Source organism: Carassius auratus, unplaced genomic scaffold, assembly GCF_003368295.1.
Source record: "Carassius auratus strain Wakin unplaced genomic scaffold, ASM336829v1 scaf_tig00216014, whole genome shotgun sequence".
Classification (NCBI taxonomy): Eukaryota; Metazoa; Chordata; class Actinopteri; order Cypriniformes; family Cyprinidae; genus Carassius; species Carassius auratus.
This window is the reverse complement of record NW_020528362.1, coordinates 182,017-202,619: the sequence shown is the minus strand read 5'-3', so window position 1 is coordinate 202,619 and position 20,603 is coordinate 182,017. Positions and strand designations below refer to the sequence as shown.

The 20,603-nt window shown below is 37.3% G+C and overlaps 4 protein-coding genes and 1 non-coding gene across 8 annotated transcripts in view; 3 read left to right on the top strand and 2 right to left on the bottom strand.

The window, feature by feature from the left end:
• Positions 1-660: 660 nt before the first annotated feature.
• Positions 661-6,729, bottom strand: LOC113096683 (beta-1,4-glucuronyltransferase 1-like). Its single transcript, XM_026262096.1, has 2 exons — positions 5,312-6,729; positions 661-3,963 (listed from the first exon to the last, which is right to left on the bottom strand). The coding sequence occupies exons 1-2, from the start codon at positions 6,413-6,415 to the stop codon at positions 3,772-3,774; spliced, it is 1,296 nt and encodes a 431-aa protein (XP_026117881.1). The 5' UTR covers positions 6,416-6,729; the 3' UTR covers positions 661-3,771.
• A 128-nt stretch (positions 6,730-6,857) lies between these two features.
• trnas-gcu (transfer RNA serine (anticodon GCU)) lies at positions 6,858-6,939 on the top strand. The gene has a single exon. It is a non-coding gene; the product is annotated as a tRNA-Ser (tRNA).
• Positions 6,940-8,766: 1,827 nt separating this feature from the next.
• Positions 8,767-10,725, bottom strand: LOC113096676 (prefoldin subunit 2-like). Its single transcript, XM_026262086.1, has 4 exons — positions 10,572-10,725; positions 9,920-10,008; positions 9,475-9,598; positions 8,767-9,395 (listed from the first exon to the last, which is right to left on the bottom strand). Exons 1-4 carry the CDS (start codon positions 10,707-10,709, stop codon positions 9,207-9,209), a joined length of 540 nt encoding a protein of 179 aa, XP_026117871.1. The 5' UTR covers positions 10,710-10,725; the 3' UTR covers positions 8,767-9,206.
• A 169-nt stretch (positions 10,726-10,894) lies between these two features.
• Positions 10,895-16,249, top strand: LOC113096679 (deaminated glutathione amidase). 2 transcript variants are annotated; one of them, XM_026262090.1, is made up of 6 exons: positions 10,895-11,011; positions 13,901-14,137; positions 14,207-14,310; positions 15,244-15,380; positions 15,479-15,604; positions 15,853-16,248. In XM_026262090.1, exons 2-6 carry the CDS (start codon positions 13,902-13,904, stop codon positions 16,111-16,113), a joined length of 864 nt encoding a protein of 287 aa, XP_026117875.1. In that variant the 5' UTR covers positions 10,895-11,011; position 13,901; the 3' UTR covers positions 16,114-16,248. The 2 variants fall into 2 exon arrangements, with proteins under 2 accessions (XP_026117875.1, XP_026117874.1); XM_026262089.1 differs by lacking the exon at positions 10,895-11,011 and adding an exon at positions 12,281-12,745 and having other exon boundaries at positions 15,853-16,249.
• Positions 16,250-17,091: 842 nt separating this feature from the next.
• Positions 17,092-20,603, top strand: part of LOC113096644 (H(+)/Cl(-) exchange transporter 3-like) — a 32,190-nt gene continuing 28,678 nt past the window's right edge. For all 3 annotated transcript variants that reach the window (XM_026262047.1, XM_026262052.1, XM_026262051.1), the window contains exon 1: positions 17,092-17,228. The gene's annotated coding sequence lies outside the window, so the exon portion shown is untranslated. The remainder of the gene's footprint in view (positions 17,229-20,603) is intronic.

The following is a 20,603-nucleotide window of genomic DNA, read 5'->3' as shown; positions in this document are numbered from 1 at the left end:
CCCAAACCCCCTCACAAGGCCCAGCTGTCCGAGCCGCACGGGGAGCGCCTGCCCTTCTCTCCCGGCTCAGGCCGGCTAATCTCAGGCCTGCCTCCCTCCTGCTAGCGCTGCTGCTAATTGCTTGTGTCATAAAGCTCTGTGACCCAAATAAGCCTTGCTCCCCAAAGCTGCTGGGATAAGCCCCACTTTACCTCACCAAACCTGCTTAATAAAACGTCTTATCCACACCAACCCCTCACCCATCATGCCTTCTGCTTCCTCTGCCACATTTCTTTAGGCAAGAGAAGAGAGAGAACAAGAGGCCCAATACAGGAATGTACCAGCAGAGATGACAGACGCTATACATTTCAGAGACAACATTTAAGTAACACTCCGTTATTCTGTAAATGGCTTGGATTAAAGAAACAGTTCACCCAGAAATGAAAATTTGCTGAAAATGTTCTCACTCTCAGGCTTTTTTATTCAGATGTGGAGAAATTACATCACTTGTTCACCAGTGGATCATCTGCAGTGAATGGGTGCCGTCAGAAAAGAGTCCAAACAGCTGATAAATACATAACAGTAATCCACACCACTCCAGTACATCAATGTCTTGTGAAGAGAAAAACGAAAAAAAAAACAAAAAAAAAAAACATAATTAAAACATTTGTATGCCAAACTTTTGCTTCCAGGTAAAATATGAGTCTTCCCTGCATAATGATGCTTTATACGGTAATAAAATTATGTAGAATAAAACTAAATAAATAAATGTTAACTATGACATCAGCACAAATATTGTCATTTATGAAATTAAAACACTTGTTCCCAGCCAACAAAAATATGTTGCTAAGTTATTAAAATGTTGTCGGAACTTCTTTTTATATGAACATTCCAAATAAATGTTTCGGGAAAGGAACGTTCTGTTAGCGTTACCGGAAGAACTCTGAGAGAACGCTCCCTGTCAGCTGGTGTCAGTATTTCACTACAGCGCAATTCGTCTCTCCAGAAACGTTAATGTCTTTATTATGATAAGAACTGAATGATTAAGGACGATGGCAAAATAATCTAGTAGACTGTGGCAGTTCAATCTCGTTGAGCAACTGAGCAGAACCGAAATAAACGGTTTGTCTGCGCGCTCCTCAGCACTGTTTACTGTTGTAAACGCGCCGATCTGCCAGACTCAAGACTGATCTAATCAGAGGAGGTGAAGAGCAGCTAAACCTTCTGACACACAGACACACAGACACTAATCCAGGCGCTGTAGTGCACGGAGTTTCGGGTAAAATACGACTAACATGATCCCACACAGGTGATCTGGAACATGAAACTCACACTTGGTGCCCCCTACTGGTTCACTTCTGCAACGACACGCGGACGTTTAGAAGTGTAGGCTTCACTGACTAATAAACTCACATACTATATGTCTATGCAATGAGACTTGTTAAAAAAAAATTACGTGATTGTGCGCGACTTCCGGTCAACTTTTTTAATGGCTTTGATCTACAACAGCGGTTGCCGTTTTTTGCTTTAGCACCCGGATTTTACATCAACAAAGTTGGCTACCTAAACAGTTTAATTTACTTCAGAAATAAATGAAAGCGTACTTAAAATCAAACATTCATAAAGTATTGCATTACTATTTAGACCCAACAATACACAAATTAGCACAGTTAATGTGTAAAACACATCTTCCATGTAGTTCTGTCTCTCATATAATTTTGTGAAATTATACAGTGCATCCAACCAAACTCTATATTTTGGCTGAAATGCATCTGCCTAATTTCACTACTTTCTGCCAAATGACAGATGCATTTTGTGCTTAAATGCCACTGAGTTTGACTGGATGCATGTTCCTGTCAACAAAAAAACAAAATAATAAAAAAATAATGGTTGTAGTGTTTTCTCCACCTTTATGAAAGATGATATATGTCTATTTAAATATCTTAAAAATTGCACAATTATATTGTTAATCACATTTAAGTTTTCCTTGCAGTCAAGCACCTAGAATACAACCAGATGAGCACTCACATATGCAAGAACACTATGTTGTAGATAGATACAAAACAAGCAAGTTGATATAATAACCAAGCAATTATTCACAAAATATCACCATTCAATAAAAACTAATCCGGAGTTAGTTGCATAATCATGTGCAATCAAATAATTACATGTCCACATGTCACAATTTTATAAAACTTAAAAAAAACTTTTTTTCAGTTTCACAACAAGTTTTCTGGATTAACAGCATTTTTCCAGTGTCACAACATTCATGCTTTCATTACTACACAACACTAACAAATAACCAAAACACTCCTTTGACAAAAATTAACAAAATATTATTAATGGAGACTAATGTTAAAAAAAATTAAAATAATAACACTATTGCAATCAGTAAACAATCTTATGAAGTAAAAGAAAATTGGTTATTTTTACCCAAAAACAAAGGATAATATATATAATCCCCATTCAAGTGTTAAAAACTACAATGCACTGCTTGTACTAAAACCTGTACATACCTGCATTAATCCAATGTTGCTTAATTGTCATCTACCCCTAATCCACAGTATAATTAAAACACTAATATGATTTTCAGACACCACTCCCCAGTTGTGTAATATCATCAGACGTCTTTAGAGTCTCTATTAGCATAAAAGTCTTAATATGTTAATAGCTTTAAATCTAATCTGTGGGTCTTTACGAGAGCTTGTCTCGACTGTAACTCAAACACGTGTGGCGTTACAGTCACTTCATGAGATACAGCTGCACCACACTCTTTCTCTTATAAACTATACTGTACAGACTCACTGTACTGTAATATGAACCATCAGTATTCAGCTACTGCTTAGCGGGAGAAACGTTTCTCAGACACTACAGGCTTAAACAGAGTTTTTCATGCACTGATTTTGGGCTGTTTGGCTCTTCATGACGTGTTGTTTCAGTCTAGTGAGAAGAACACATCCAAATATGCTTTTGGATGCTTAAAATTTGTTTTTAAAATATTGCAAATATGCTTTTGGAGTTTATTGCAATTTATCTATTTGTGTCTGTAGATTTCAGTTGCAATACATGCCTTTTTCTCAAAATGGTTTTTTTCTCTATACTTCAGCAGCACATACTTGGATTTGTTTATATAATACCATTCACCTGATTTTATACATTTGATTCCTAAACACTTTTGTAAAAATCTTCTGTAAAAACCCATTTGACTCTGACGTCAACCAAATTAAACAGTTTTGAATCCGGCTTTACCCATTTCTGCTCAGGAAATGTATGCATACTTAATTACATATTTAAACCTTCACAGTTTTTCAGAAAACATGTATATTATAAAAAAAAAAAATATTAAATGCAATTCTTAACATAATCAATTAACTAGAAAAGTATGATAATAAAGTCTCACATGGGAGTCTTGCCTTCAGTTTGGGGGAAAAAAGTGAAAAAATGTATTAAAATGCAGTGAAAACCTCAGAAAAGTGAGATGGAAAGTAGCATAAAAAATCTAATAAATAAGTTAACTTTGAAGACATTTATATCTTGTCCTCAAAACCCAAAGGAGTTACAAATGTACCGAAAACAAAACATATAAATAAAAAATCTTTATTTAGTTTCTCTCATTAAAAGCGTGAAGGATCATGTCCTCAGCTTATAGATCAAATAATGAGCGTTCAAGTACATCTCCTTTGACAGTACAGTTCTTCATGTTTTGAAACGAGTGGAGATTTGTGCATCACATTAAGTCTGGCAGATGTTGGTCAGGAGTCGGTGTGATCTCTCTCATTAGCATCTGTTTTCTCAGCAGTGGCGAGGTGAGGTCGGATACTTGGCCTTCAGGCTCTCCTTGAAGCTGCGGAAGAGGATGCGGTTCTTCCGGTTCTCCTCGTCCTTTCTGCTGTGAAACTCTCCCTGGACCTTGAACCCTTTGTGCACCACAAACGCATTGCTCACCACAGAGAACCTGTAACCGGCGACGTGAAGCTCACAGGCCTACAGAGAAGAAAGAAGTCAGTCAGTAGGTAACAAAGCAATTGAATGAATAATGAAAATGCATATTTGGTATGTATCACACCAGATCCCAGTCCATTTTCCATCCACATGAACCAAAATACTGATTAGTTTTTCAATACAGTATATACACTCACCGGCCACTTTATTAGTACACCTGTTCAATTGCTTGGTAACACAAAATGCTAATCAGCCAATCACATGGTAGCAACTCGATGCATTTAGGCATTTATAGATGTGGTGAACATGACTTACTGAAGGTCAAACCGAGCATCAGAATGGAGAAGAAATGGGTTTTAAGTGAATTTAAGTGAACTGCTGATCTACAGGTATATTCAGAAAAATACAGAAAATACAGAAAAATATATAACATTAAAAGTTTTACACCGATTAAAGTGCAGACCAATAGGTATCACTTTACAATAAGACCTCATTAGTTAACCATTAACATTCACAATGAGCAATAGCTAAATTTGCTAAAGAAGTTATTAATCTTTGTTAAAAAAATTACATTGTTATTAAATATTGGAAAACCTAAGATTAAAAAAAATTGGCAGTTTATATTAACTAATGCTAACTAATGAAGCCCTAATGTAAAGTATGAATATATTATAGCAATATCTAGAGCATGTAATGTAGTAGTGCAGAAGAAAATGAAGAAAATGTTTCAAATTAAATAGCCTATTAAGTCTAAATGCAAAAGTATTTTATGTTGCTGTAGCTCAAGTTGTAGAGCATTGAGTTAGCAAGCGCAAGGTTGTGGGTTAGATTCTTGGGAACACATGTTAGGTAAAAAAAAAAATTGTTAGCTTTAATGCAATGTAAGTCGCTTTGGATAAAACCGTCTGCTAGATGCTTAAACTTAAGTATTTGGTGCAGTGAGGAACATCATGGCGAATACACAAATCTGAATGGTTATTTAATATGATTTACATATGTTTTAGAAAGTAGTGCAGCTGCTTTATTTATGGGGTTTCCAGGCTGCATTTTCTGCAGTTTAGTGCCATCTGCTGTCAGAGAGTGAATAGCACGTCTCTCACGTGTTCCTCATGTGCTTCTCATGCATGCTTGTTTACATCAGAGCGCATGCTTTTTTTTTCGAGCAGCATACAGTGGTGTTGTGCATTTTGACCAGTGAATGGGAATAGTATTCTTCAAATGCATTCCAAATTCTGAATAATTTGTAATATATAATTATTCACAGTATTTTGAAGTGCCCACGATAACAATATCATGTATATTCATTACCGTGATTTATCGCATTACCGAATACCAACATGTCTAGTGTGTATATTTGTTCCTGCTCTAGTCCACCTATCGATCGACTCACCTGACTGATGCGGTTGAAGCCGTACTGCCTGAAGCTCTCATCATAAAGAGGAACAGATTGAGCACCGATGTAGAAAGGCTCCCACGGATCGGCCCAGTTGATGGTGTACGCCACCTCCAGGGGCCCAGAGCTCTTGATGGCCAGGTTGACCCACTGTGAGTAGTTAGTGGGAGCTTGACAGCGAGGGCAAAGCTCATCGTAGAACGGCCGCACCTCACCCACCTGATAGAGCTGCACCAGCTCCGACTTGGTCGCAGGCATCTTACGAGTGTGTCTGATCTCGAACGCAGGAAGCACGAGGACCTCGTCCGCGGCTGGTTCATGCCTCATCAGCATGGTCACGAACTGGTGGTGCAGATTGGCACTGGGTATCATGTCGATATCGATGACCAGGATGTAGGCAGCGTCCGTGCCGCTGCGGGCCACGTTGCGGAGAAGGTTGTTGGGGTACGAGACGTTGCTGCCGATGGCGTAGTTCTTATACCTGTCTCGGTGGGATTCGAGCTTGGCGAAGACGCCGGAGCAGCCCTTCTCCTCCATACCGGCGAAATGCTCTCGATCCTGGTCTGGAAAACTGGCCATTTCACCCGAGAGGCAAACCAGATGGAAGTCCACCAATTCTTGAACCTGTGGGCAGAAAATGCTGAGGGCGTAAACGAACGCCGTGGCGAACTTAACATCCTGGCCGTTGGCGAATATCGCGATGGATAGAGGATTCTGCCAGCGCTCCAACAAAGCGTTCAAATGGTGAAGGTTGTTGATAGTCGTATGCGTGGCCAAAGCCAGGTGGTGCGATCTGGGATCCGCTCCTGGCTTCTGATTGGTCAAGAAGTCGCTTTTGATTAGGTTTTTATACACACGGTACTGTCCGCTCCCATCGAAGATCCCACCTGTGGATAACGAGTATCTGAGATGTTCCCGTCTGGGGTTCTTCTCTCCTTGGTTTGCTGTCTTTTTGGAGCCGAAGAGCTCAGAATACTTGTATCGCTGCTGTTTGCCGTGCAATTTTGAGAGGAAAGACAGATATAAGAGCTGCAACAATGCAACAACAAGAAGTGCACTGAGCACCACCTTAAACACGGAGCATTTTTTTGAGAAATGCATTACAATTACTGGTACCTTTTGTTTAATGTCAATGAAATGTTCTCAATGAATGCTCGCACAGATCAGCTAGGGTTATCCAGCTCTCTAGCAGCCCTCATGCATGCAGCTGACATTGCATTGAATTGCAATGCAGCGAGATGTAGTGCAGGTCAGTTTAAAAGGGAATCGATTTACATGTTTATATACATGCACTGAAAACACGCCTGTAAAAAACAGAGGGAGAAACGCGTTCGCGTACAGCACGCACTGCGCATGGCGGCGTATATTTGTTTACCGTTCCGGTTACCGTAAACTCCCTACTAGAACGGGCTCGGCTCATCGCTCGTGTTCCGGCGTGCGTGTATGTGAGTAGAAAGATGGAACATCAATGAATCGTTTTTTACACACTGATTATTTGTAAGTATGATTATTTATTGATCAGATATAACATGCAGTCGCAGCAGACGAGGTGGCCGAGTGGTTAAGGCGATGGACTGCTAATCCATTGTGCTCTGCACGCGTGGGTTCGAATCCCATCCTCGTCGGAACACGTTTTTGACTTTTGATCTTGGTTTAAGAAACAACTCCTGGCGTTTTTGCACTATACTTATATTTTGTTTGTTTAAAATATAATATCGTTACAATAATAATAATATTATATTATAATATGAGGGCTGTGAATCTTTGTGTAGACAGTGGTTCCATTCACGATTCATAGGTTTTCGATTCGATTCAAGAACGATTTTTGAACAAATTCAGAATAATTCAATTCGATTCAATTATAACGATTGGATTCTGCATTCACAGGAATATTTAAATGGTTCCCCTAAATTATTTTAATTATTAGTCAGCAGGAAAATTACACAGCAGCCGTTGTGGTTACAGGGAAAAAAATTAAAATATGATTGTTGAATGATAACGTGGCATATGCAGAAAATTATGTAAGCCAATATACACAGTATATATAATGTTATAATACGAATGCTAGGCTGAGAAAAAAATTAAATTCTTATAAATTGTTAAAACACTTTTATAATTCAAATTAGCCACTTACATTTCTGCTCCGTCCATGCATCAAATGCACAGCCTTCGGTATGATGACCAAGAGCCTTTGAGAAACTACATAAATGCAAAACTACTTCACTTTAATATTACTGAACACGAGTCCTGAGGAAAGATCACGCAGAAGGAGAGATGCGAAGCACGAGGACTGTTCTTCCTGCTCGTATCATTTAAAGTTTATCTATTTTGAAATCATTGAATCGCTACAAAATTCGCGATTCATTCGATTCTTAGCGATTTAAATCATGTCCGAAACTGACGATTAGCGATTCAAAATCAATGTTTCAAGATCATGAATTGCATCGTCAAGAGCGTGTAATCGATGCATCGATTGAATCGTTATAGAAGGCATTTTTATTTTTCAGACTTTGGAGCCCCCTTCAGTTAACCCTGTGGAATTAACTGTCGTAAATACAGGCTGTCATTTCGTTAGTGATCATCAAACTAGTGAGCTTTTTTTCCCATGTTTAATTTAGTGATACCTTACACTGATAGATATTTAATATTAAAAACAATAATGGTAAAAATATAAGTAATAATAATAATAAAAAAAAAAATTAAACTTGCATTAGTGACATCAAATCGACATCATTTCTGAAACACAGAAGTCCTTATATATTGATTTTGCCTTTTCGTTCCTAAATGAAATTCCTTCAAGATACAGATAACTAAACAGATAAATCTCAACTTTACAGATTATGAACTTAAACAATGTGCTAAATTCACTTAAGCAACTAAATCCGCATCTGGAAGTAATTCGTCCTTGTGCAAAATTTCAGATTGTGTCAGTTCCTGTTGAAATAATAGGGAATATGGTGTTGTTTCATCACCCAAACTTAGTGATTCCCAAATCTTATCTAATTCAAACAAATCTAAACTATTTGATTTTATCTACCTTGAGACTTTTTATTTTTGTTAGATTTTTTTTTTACGGTATAGTGCTGCATGGTATGTACAAATTACATTATGATTACTTGAACTGCTATATCAACATTTCATCTCAAAACAATGAAACACATCATAGTCTTTGCATCGACTTTAAAGTGCATTTAGACCTCTTTCAGTTTTTAGTGAAGGTGTCTCAATCTGCATTAAAGCTGTTGTTACAAACAGCCATCTTGTATAATTGCAAAAGAATATTATTAGTAGCTCTATAAAAATAAATATACTACTAATAAAAAAAACGCATTTAAATTGGTATATAAATAGATTTATTTTACAGATTACTGGTGGTAAACAGCAACATGCGTGCCCTTTTTATTTTTTTACAAGTGTGTGATTGTACTGATGAAAAAAAACACGCAACACTCTGAACAGATTTCGTGCAATTCTGTATTTTTTAATTCAAAAACCAAAACCACCACAAAAACAAACCAAACATAAAAAGGCTTCGTCCGCAGGTGTACAACAGTGACATAATGAATGATGGAGGCTCACCGTATGAGAAATATCGTTCACTCTGCACCAAATATTACAAAAGTGAAAGTCAAGCCTCAAAAACTATTTGACATTATGAATTTATGCCATCCGTTTAGACATGAAACATGTTTACTGACTATTTATTTGTAACAAACTGGACTGAAAAGGAAAGGATGGAAGTTGAAGTTCATTTTGTGAAGTTGTGAGTTGTATTTTAATATTAAGGATGTACAAAAAAAACGTGCATGAAAACCGAGACTTTCACTCTCCAACTCAGTCTCTCCGCAAATATTAAACCCCCAGTGATTTCTACCCCTCTAAGAGTAGTCCACTAGGAGACGAGCACCCCGGCGCCTCCTTTAGAGCCTCCTCCTTCGCTGTCTTTGGCTTGACTGGCGTCCGCTTTGCCCTGTTTGTCGTCCTCTCCGACTAACCGGATGTTGTAGCGCTCGCGGTACTCCGTCAGCTCCCGCCCTTTCGCCTGCATCTGAGAGTTAAGCGAGTCCACGATCTTCGTAATCTGATTGGAGAGAGAGAAGTGAAAATCACGCGTCGTTTATGACGAGCAAACGTTTGTGAGTCCAGCGGCAGAGTCATACCTGTTCTTTATTGTTTTCCAGCGCGGGCATAACTTCTTTGACGGTCCTCTCCACCAGCACACCGCCAACTAAACGAAAGCACTTCCGCGACGGATCGACCTCCTTTAGCGTCTCAATGACGAGGCTGTGAGGAGGAAGTGATAGCATTACACCCACTGCTCACTAATGGATGCTCTGCAGTGAATGGGTGCCGTCCGAATGAGAGTCTAAACAGCTGATAAAGACATCACAATAATCCACACCACTCCAGTCCATCAGTTAATGATATAATATAGTGAAGTAAACTTAGGTGTCCCACCGAGGGGCCGGGTGGCAGTTAACTGATGGACTGGAGCAGTGTGGATTACTGTGATGTTTCTATCAGCTGTTTGGATCCTCATACTGACGGCACCCATCCACTGTGGGAAGGAAAGGTTTGACAGCACATCACTTCTATCAAACACACCTGTGTTCATTGATCTCCATCTCCAGCTCTGCAGCCTTAGAGGCCATGCCGCGCTGCTCCTGTCGCATCCGCTGGAAATTAGCCACCACCTGATTCACACACCAATAACACATGCATATTAATACTGTAGTAAGTTGTAAAATAATACAATTAAAAAATAATAGTAAGATAATCAGGTTCAAGTTTGTATAGGTAATTATAATAATTATATATGTTATGTATATTTTATATATCACAATATTCATAAAATAATAATAAAAATATATGTTTGTGTGTGTGTGTGTGTGTGTGTGTTGAAGGACAGAAATAGCGACAGATGCGCAGACGCTGTTCTGTCCTTATGGAGGCAGGAGGCATGTACTAGTTTATAACGGATGGAGACCTAGATTTAAATAAAATCACTGAGTCTTTTATCTCTCGTGCAGCAGATGTCTGAGGTTTGCAGTGTTATAAACCAGCACAAGCGCGTCTCAGTCACTACACGCGCGTCACACCCCACGAACGCGCTTCACAACGAGACCATTGTGATTAATACACCGTGGAGCGTCGGACGCTCGCGGCTCTGTTGTTTATAGCAGGCGCGCTCTGGTTCTGTCGCGCCGCGTAGATGAAGTGTTCGCGCGCTACTGTAATAAACACGATGCGCCGTTACCTGCTCGGCGGACGGCGTGGGCTGCTTTCCGCCGCTTTTACCGCTCGTGTTGTTGCTGCTGTTCGCCGCCATGATGAACTGCACCGCACCGCACGAGTCAGGACCCCAACGGTCACATGAGGGACTGACCTCGAACATTCCTGACTGAAAATACTGCTCGCTAAGGCGCTTTACTCGTTTTTTTAAACCACACACTCCCATATTCACCTGCCACATTATTAGTGTAATATCAATCACACACACACACACACACACACATATATATATTATGTGTGTGATTGATCCTTTGTGCTCTGCGCTGAGAAAAGTAACACGTAATACGTCACAGCGCGCTCTCAGGGCTTTTTCCTCAATTGTGATAATTTAAACCTAAATAATTCTGCTGTTAAATAGATTTGCATACCGATACTGGTGATAAAAAAAGAAAAAGAAAATGCAAGGTACGTAAATAAAAGTATAATTTAGGCCTAAACTACTGTCCAGCCTTTGAGGATCAGAAGGATACAACTGATGTTAGCATACTGGATTAATATGAAGGGACAAGTTGATAGCCACCCAGCTAAAGCTATCTTAAAAGATTGCTGGGAACATGGAAAGTCCGATTACAAAAGTTTTGGGTGGATTGGCGATGCGAAAGCTGAGAATATTGGGTTACATAAATTACAGTACTGTTCAACGGTTTCAGTCCCTCCTATTCCACCATGGTTTTTCCCTATACCAGATGTAGATTTAGGCATTCATAAGAAAATAAAAAGTAAGTCAAAGGAAGTAGCAGTGAGGGATATTGTTAAATATTATCTGGATATGCATTTCCCTAAAGACACATTCACAAGAATACAGATAATTTATCAGTATACACAACAGAGCTGGTTGCAATTTTGTTGGCCTTGGAATGGGTAGAGGGAAATGAGTTAAATAACTCAGTGATTATATCTGATAGTTATTCATCTTTAGAAAGCATAAAAAATGGGAAATCTATAAGAGATGATATAATTAATAAAATGTTTATGGTTTTGCATAAGTTAAATGCAAAGGATTTAAAAATCAGGTTTCTCTGGGTACCTGCACATGTTGGAGTGAAAGGGAATGAGGAGGTTGATAAACTTGCAAAACAAAGACTGAAACACAATAGAATATTACAAGTTCCATATAGTAAATCTGAAGCTAAAACATTCATTAAAGCATATGCAAGATCAAAATGGCAGGAGTATTGGGTGGATGAAGATAAAGGAAGGCATTTATATAATATACAGTCAGAAGTGGATATAGGAAGGACAGAGTGTAGGAGTAGAAGAGAAGAAAGTATAATTACACGGTTAAGAATAGGACACACTGGGCTCAATTCTTCATTGAAGATAATAGGGAAACATCCAACAGGGAACTGCCAATATTGCAGTCATTTAGAAACTGTAGAACATATTTTATTTCAGTGCACAAAGTATAGCCAAGAAAGAAACCAGCTTTTTCAGTCTCTCAGAAGTGTCAATCAGAATAATTTTACAATGCAAGGTTTATTAGGGAAAGCATCCAGTAACATTCATCAATTTGTTTTTAAGTTTCTTAGAGACACCGACTTAGCCAGTAGGATTTAATTATTATTATTATTATTATTATTATTATTATTATTATTATTTATTTATTTTTTTTTTAAGATCCAATATCTCCTGATTCACACTCCAGCCCAGTCGGTGGCGGTAATGCACCGTTAAGTTGGTTTGCCAACCGCCATAAAAAAAAACTAAAGAAGAAGAAAGAAGAAACTACTGTCCAATCAGAAGCAGCGTTCTGACATCTAAGCCCCGCCCACACGGAAGTATTATGATCGCACGCTTATTTAGCATAGACAGTAAAAGAATAAGTATTTAGCCAAATATAAACTGTAATTTAACATAAAACGACGGGGTTGTCCTTTAACTCACACTCGTATTCTGAGAGTAGAATACGCTCAATCCAGTGCCGTCGTGTTTTTTTAAATGCGGTTAGTTAGTTATTGTGGCTGAAATGGGCTCAAAGTTCAGTGTGAGCGAGTGATTAACTTACACAGTAAAAGAAAGGTAATAAACTGAGTTTGACAGTGTGTTGATGCGTCTGTTCGCTGCTCTGAGACATCGAGGGCTTTCAGCTGCTGTGGGTTTGTCGGCTTGGAGATTGAAGGCAGTGCGAGGACAGAGCAGGCAAGAACTAATGCATGTTGTTTTGTTTCAGCAATGCAATACTTCTCATGCTCTGGCATGTTAATATCAGAGCCTCTTTGTTGTGTTTTAGATGTGCACGAGCTTCTGATGACAGAAGTGTCAGGAAATACATGCTTTAACTTCATTTGTTGTTATTGCAATATAAATGGACAGCTATGACTTGTCTGGTTACTTTGCAGTGCAGTTTTCATTAGTGTCCACGTGAAGGCCTAACTGTGAAACTAAGGGTCACACGTGTGATCCTCAGCAGTCAAAACAGACTGAAGACATTATTATTATTATTATTTTGCTTTAATGAAATGCATGTACTATATTTAATTGTTTTTTAAATTATTTTATTTTATTATTATTATTTAATTTGAGATATCGTGGAACTACAGATTATGCACAATTTATTTATTTATATATATTTCTGAATTCTGTGTTTTACAAAAAAAATAAATATATGATCAAAAGTATTGGTACAAAAAGCAATGCATTAAACTTTAACAATTTAATTAATCTTTTAAATCCCAGGGAACACATGTTAGGAGAAAATTGTTATCTTGAATTCAATGTAAGTCGCTTTGGATAAAAGCGTCTGCTAAATGCATAAATTTAATTTAATTGACTTTACTATTATTATTATTTTTTTTGATCAAGGCCTTTTACTTTTTGGCAAATACAGTGCTGAACAATTTAGAAATTGTGAAATTCTTAAAAAAATAAACAAGAAAAACAATTGTAAATGTTTTTAAATAGTTAAAATTAATAATATTTAATAAATGTTATTATTACGCTGAGATGTACTTCCCTCTCTACAATAGTAATATATTTTTATATAATAATTTCTTCAAGTTAAACCAAACTGATATTTTGAGAGGGTTTGTAGTGAAGAGCTTTGAGTTTCTGTTTGTTTTAACAAACTGTATAGTAATAATAATAATAATAATAATTATTATTATTACTTTGAGATGTAGATTCTGTTGCGCTGTTGTAATTAAACTGTTAAAACAAACTCTTGTTTTGGCGGTTTGTGGTGAAGAGCTTTGAGTTTCTATCCGAGGCTGGTTTTCTCAAATGAAATGCACCTGAAATGAAGTCCTCAGGAGATGCTCATAGAAACACAGGCACATTCTTCATTTGTTTTGTCAGGATGTCGTCATCGTCATCACTTCCTGTGGCGGCTGTTTGTCAGATGACCTCCACCCCTGACAAAGAGGCCAACTTTAGCACTTGCACGCGATTGGTGGAGCAGGCCAAAGAGGGTGGGGCCTGTATGGTGTTCCTGCCGGAGGGCTTCGATTACATCGGCTCCAACCGCGAGGAGACGCTGCAGCTGTCTGAGAGTCTGGACGGTGACCTCATCAGCCGTTACTCACACCTGGCCAGGTACGACACGGAGCAGAGATACTCGACCGACCGCAGCTGAGGCTGAGGAGATGTCTGTGTGTGTTTCAGGAAGCTGGACGTGTGGCTGTCTCTGGGTGGCTTTCATGAGAGAGGACACGACTGGAAAACGGACCGGCGCATTTATAACAGCCATGTTATCATCAATGGACAAGGTACGTCGTCTCATGTCTGGTGCTTTGGGTGCATCACAGTTTTGGAGCTGTGCATTGCACGTTTGGCATTTTCTGTTGATAAATGAGGTGATTTATTACTGTAATGCATTATTTTTTTTATATTTAATTACTAAATAATAATCATATTTATTTAATAATTTATATATATGAAATATTTACACTATTAAATAGTTATAAAACTACTCTAATATGATTATTTAAAATATATATTTTGTATGAAATGTACAATATTTGTCTGAAAATACAAGTTTTTTTATATAATTAAAATCAGAAAATGCTACAATGGAATTTAAATTTAAACTAATTTAAGTTATGGTTTATATTTTCTGCATTATGGTAATGATTAATTGTTTGTTTGTTTAATTATTTCCATCCATATTTAAAAATAAAATACAGTAACTGTAATTTAAGCTTTTTTAGTGTACTTAATTGTCGGGAAAATATTGTTACACAGAAATAAAATGTTTTAAAAAATCGTCCTGGCATAGGCCTTTCATTTTCATAATTCTCAGATTATTAAAAGTGATTAATTACTATGATATTATTATTATATAAATGTTTTAAAAATATCGTAATGCATTGATTTTTAAATAAATAAACCCAGTGTGAATTAAAGACTCAACATCCTGTCATGTTTAAAGATAAGAAATACTCATATTAGATATTTATTGTATTTAAGTTGGATATAATTACAATATTTCAGTAAGTCAAATAATATTTTAGAATTTTTATTTACGGTTTTTATCAGCATCAATAGCAGTTTTCATAGCAAGATCAATGTTTATACAAGAAACTTATATTATTACCATAAGAAAATGCATTAATTGTCATGAAAATATTGACAAAATTCATAGTAGGAGATGGTTTTCTGCCACAGTCTGCAGTAGCGTGTGTGTGTGTGTGTGTGTTCAGGGGAGCTGGTGTCCGTCTACAGGAAGGCTCATCTGTTCGATGTGGAGTTGACGAGTAAAGGAGTGTCTCTGAAGGAAAGTGCTTTCACCGTCCCCGGACCTCGACTGGTGTCTCCCGTCCAGACGCCCATCGGAAAGGTGCTTGAGCCCAGAACAACCCCACAAGCAGCCGTAGGACTCTCAGCCTCTATCTGAAGGTGTGCTGTAGTGCTGTCATGCTGTTGTGTTCGTCGCAGGTCGGTCTTGGCGTCTGCTATGATCTGCGTTTTCCTGAGCTTTCATCAGCGCTGCGGAGACACGGAGCAGAGATCCTCACTTACCCATCAGCCTTCACCGTGGCCACAGGAACGGCACACTGGGAGGTGAAAACATGCCATTAAACCAAAACGTTGTATTGCATAAAAAGGCCTATCACTGATGATGATTTGATGATGCTAAGTTAACAGTTTGGTACCAATGGTTGTAATCAGGCTCAGAAATCATGTTTTCCTGGCGATTAATGGATAATTCAAGACCTTGCAAATGGTTGTCGAAAGCAAGACTGATATTTAGTAAGACATTGACCATCAGTGATGTCAGGCTGAGTGTGAAGCGGATGTCCCCCTGACAGGTGCTCCTGCGGGCGCGGGCGATCGAGACGCAGTGTTTCGTGCTGGCGGCGGCGCAGGTGGGAGCTCATCACCCGAAGCGGACGTCGTTCGGACACGCGCTGGCCGTGGACCCGTGGGGTGAGGTGACCGGGGACTGTGGGGGGTCAGATGAGGCTTTAACACTGGTGCAGATTGACCTGCAGAGACTACGGGACGTCCGGAGGGACATGCCAGTGCAGCAGCACCGCCGAGACCAGCACTTCTACTGCAGCCTGGACTGAGTGATAACAGCACACCTTTAAACAACACAGATGTGTTTGTGTTAAATAATATGCAATGGTGAATTACTGTGTGTTTAATCAATGACTCTGAACTGATGCTTATTAAATTTGAAGTTGGATCAGAAGTGCCTTGACTGGTCTGGTGTCATTTACTTTATAATATTCCGTTCTTTTTAATGATAATTTTGTTTTATTATTATTATTTAAAACCCTCCTTATTGCTCCATTGTTTACATTTTTTGTCACTTTTTTTTCATGTAATTATTAGTGCTGTCAATTAATCAATAAGTTTTTCTTTACATTATACATGTGTATATTATGTATGTATAAATACACACATACAGTATATTATTTTAAGTTATGTATGTTTATTCATTTATATATTCATATTGTTATATTTATATATTTAATATACATTTTTATGTACTAATATACCATATACATAATAAATATACACAGTTTTTAATGCGATTAATCCTTTACAGCATTATTAATTAGATTTTATATAGAAATCGCATATTTATGTAAAATTAAAATATAAAAATAAATTATAATTTATATATTATCAAATATTAATTATTCAATGCAGTATGCTTTATTTTGTAAAGATTTATTATTTTTCAGTATTATTTTTTATTACGTTTCAACCGTTCCTGTTACATAAGTCTTTTATTGCTCTATTGTTTTCATTCATTTAAATTTTTGCTGTAATTTAATATTAAATTATTCATAGCATCACAATACTATATATAGTACCAAAATAACACAAACAACGTCAACATATTATGCAGTTAACTTTTTTGCTCCATCATTATTCTAATGAACATTTATTGTTTTTTTTTTATTATTATTAATTGCTTTATTATTTAATTTAGCATTATGATAATATGTTTTAAATTAGATTATGAGTTTTTTTATTTATGTATTATGAATCTGGTTTCTCTTTGATGACGGAGGAGGCGGAGTGGTCACCGGAAGTGAACGTCACCGTCACGGGAACGGGCCAAAACAAGCAGCGCGACCACCGGTTCTCGAGAGGAGGATGTCGTTGCGTGTTTGATTCGTGCTGCTGGGATGATCTGCGTCTTCAGAGCTCGTCTCGGGGCATCGCAGAGGTAAGACGCTCGCCTCCGCGCGGTTCACAAGCACCTGTCGGTTCATTTCATCGGTGATAACATCAAGTGTCGCTTCACAGATGATCTCGTGCACGAGTGTGTGTTAAACACTGTTTATTAATGACACATGAGAGAGAGACATCAGACGACTGAGATGCACGTGCACATATTCAGGCAAGATGAGATTCAGATAAACGTGTGTATGTGTATTTTTAGGTGTGTGTGTGTGTGTGTGTGTGTGTGTGTGTGTGCGTGTGTGGGTTTGTTTGTTTGTGTGTGTGTGTGTGTGTGTGTGTGTGTGTGTGCCATAGAACATAGAATGATAAAGATATTTTGGAGTTTGCTGGTGATCAAACAGTTGGTGGTTCCCATTGACTTCCATAGTAGGGAAATAAATGCTATAGAAGTCAATGGGAACCACCAACTGTTTGATCACCAGCAAACTCCAAAATATCTTTATCATTCTATTTTCGAAATAAGAAAGCAACTCATACAGGTTTGGAACAACATGAGGGTGAGTAAATGATGACAAAACTTTAATCACATTTTGTGGACAATTTTGTACATTGTGTGTGTGTGTGTGTGTGTCTGTCTGTCTGTCTGTTGTGTGTGTGTGTGTGTGTGTGTGTGTGTGTGTGTGTCTGTCTGTTTTGTGTGTGTGTGTGTGTGTGTGTGTGTGTGTGTGTGCGTGTGTGTGTACAGATTCTGTAGTGAGTGGAGCTCTGTTCATTATCATGCTCGTCACTGATGTTGAGGCGCTGCTGTCTTCAGTAAAGAGTCACAGATGAATGTGTGAACTTTCACAACAAGTCTGTCACACAACACTGTGAAACATGACTGTGGTTTAACCGTAAAAGACTGTTAAAATGCTACAGTAAAAACTGTCAATTGGTTAACAGTAAGTTTCCATACTATATACAGTAGACTAAATAAATGTAAATACTGTTAAAATTACTATTTTTTTGGAGGAGTGAAATAAGGAAAAGTCATTATATGATTTAGGAAAAAATCAGAATCCCCTGCTGCATGACACTTCATATTTGGTGTTTTTTTTTTTTTTTTTTTTTTTTTTGTATCAGTTGCAGATATAAGTGTTTTACATTAGGTAAAAAATGTTAGCCTGAATGCAATGTAAGTCGCTTTGGATAAAAGCATCTGCTTAATTTAATTTAATAATTTAATTTAATTTAATTTATATGGAAGCCCGTTTCCGCCAATTAATAAAACGTAAAAAAATTTTTAAGTGAAAACAGAACATAAAATAAAAATCTAAATACTATCATATATTACTATAAACGAGTATTGAACCTTCTCATAGTAGTTCATATTTAAATCAGAAGTTTTCAAAATATTTAGAGAAAAACTGAGTAATTGAAAAAAATAAATAGATAGATAAATATTTATTTAAAAACGAACAAAACTTAGATTACAATTATAGGCTAGAATTGAATCTAATAAATAAAAATAAAAAAACAAACAAATTTGATTAAATTAGGAAAAGTGAAGTAAAAATAAATATTTACTAAAAAAGTAAATAAACACATACAGTGCTGGAATGAGTAGAAAATAATAATAATAATAATAATAATAATGAACTTTCCAAATAATATTAATTAAATATTATCAAAACTTGACATACTAAAATAAGAAGGTAAATGTAGAACTAATAAATAAAATCTATTAAATCTGTATAACATATATATATATATATATATATATATATATATATATATATATATATATATATATATATATATATATATATATATAAATTAGATATGTGTCACTGGAGCACAAGTCTCTGGGGTGTATTTGTAGCAATAGCCAAAAAAAAAATTGTACGGGTCAAAATATAGATTTTTCTTTTATGGCAAAAATCATTAGGATATTAAGGAAAGATCACGTTCCATGAAGATATTTATTACATTTCCTACTGTAAATATATCAAAACCTAATTTTTGATTAGTAATATGCATTGCTTAGAACTCCATTTGTAAATGAATAATTCATTTAATATACTATTAAAACTATAATAGTATATCAATGATAGCTGTTGTCAAATGGACTATATTAAAGATTAATTCATGGGATTTGTGTGTGATTTTCCCGTTCATAAAGTTCTGTAATGTCACTGAATGGCGCCACATTAATATTTTGGCATTAAGGAGCCAAATGTGTTGATTAAGGCTGTGTGTTTAATTTGAGTGGTTTAAAGTCATCTGGGTCTGGTCTGATCGTCAAACCGGCTCATATACAAAGATCTTCCACTTTCACCTTTGAGCATCTTCTTGCACAGACACAATTGAAACGAAAAAAAAAAAAAAAAAAAACTGACAAATGTCAGGTTTTAATATATTCACGGTAGGAAACTTACCTAATATCTTAAAGGGGGGGTGAAATGCTCGTTTTCACTCAATATCCTGTTAATCTTGAGTACCTATAGAGTAGTACTGCATCCTTCATAACTCCAAAAAGTCTTTAGTTTTATTATATTCATAAGAGAAAGATAGTCTGTACCGATTTATCCCGGAAAAACACGACCGGCTGGAGGCGTGACGTGTGGGCGGAGCTAAAGAATCACGAGCGCCAGTAGGCTTTTGCGTTGAGAGCGTTTGGAAGCTGTGACATTACCGTGAGGAAAAAAACATCATCCAAAACAAACCATGGCTAACAGTCAGATTCAGCGTATATTTATGATCCAGAATCAGATCCAGAGGCTGAAACTGAACGAGAGCAGCAGAAGCAACGACTCGCACCGAGCGGGGCTCGAACCCGGGTCTCTGGCATGGGAGGCGGACGCACTAACAAGGAGGCAGAGATATTTGAAGCAGTTTTACTCACCGCCTGCGGTTCCAACACACGATCGTGACCCTTTTTCGTTGCGACTGCATTATCCTTAAGAAATAAACGATACGCAAATCCGTCGTCAAACTGGTCCTTGTTTGTAAAACAAGCATCTTCGAAATGCAGGGAACAAACACAAACACTTACACAACTCCGTTGATGCTCTGTAAAAATAAACTCCATCCACTGGTCCCTTAATGCTGTTTCTCTTTTGGTAATCTGTGCAGGGTTGTCTTGCCCTGGCAACCAAAAACACACTCCTTTTGTGACATTTCACGACGCTCTCGCTCTGATCAGTGAAGTCTGTTGTGCTCTCAGTGCTCTGCTATACGGGAGCGCGCGCTCTTCCGGCAGAAGTGCCTCAGGACCCATATAAGGAAATTCCGCTCCATCTAACGTCACACAGAGCCACACTCGAAAAACATTTTCAGAAACTTGTGACAAACCGGGGAACAGAAATACTCCTTCAAACGTACAACTTAATTTTTGAAACTTTGTCCATGTTTAGCATGGGAATCCAACTCTTTAACA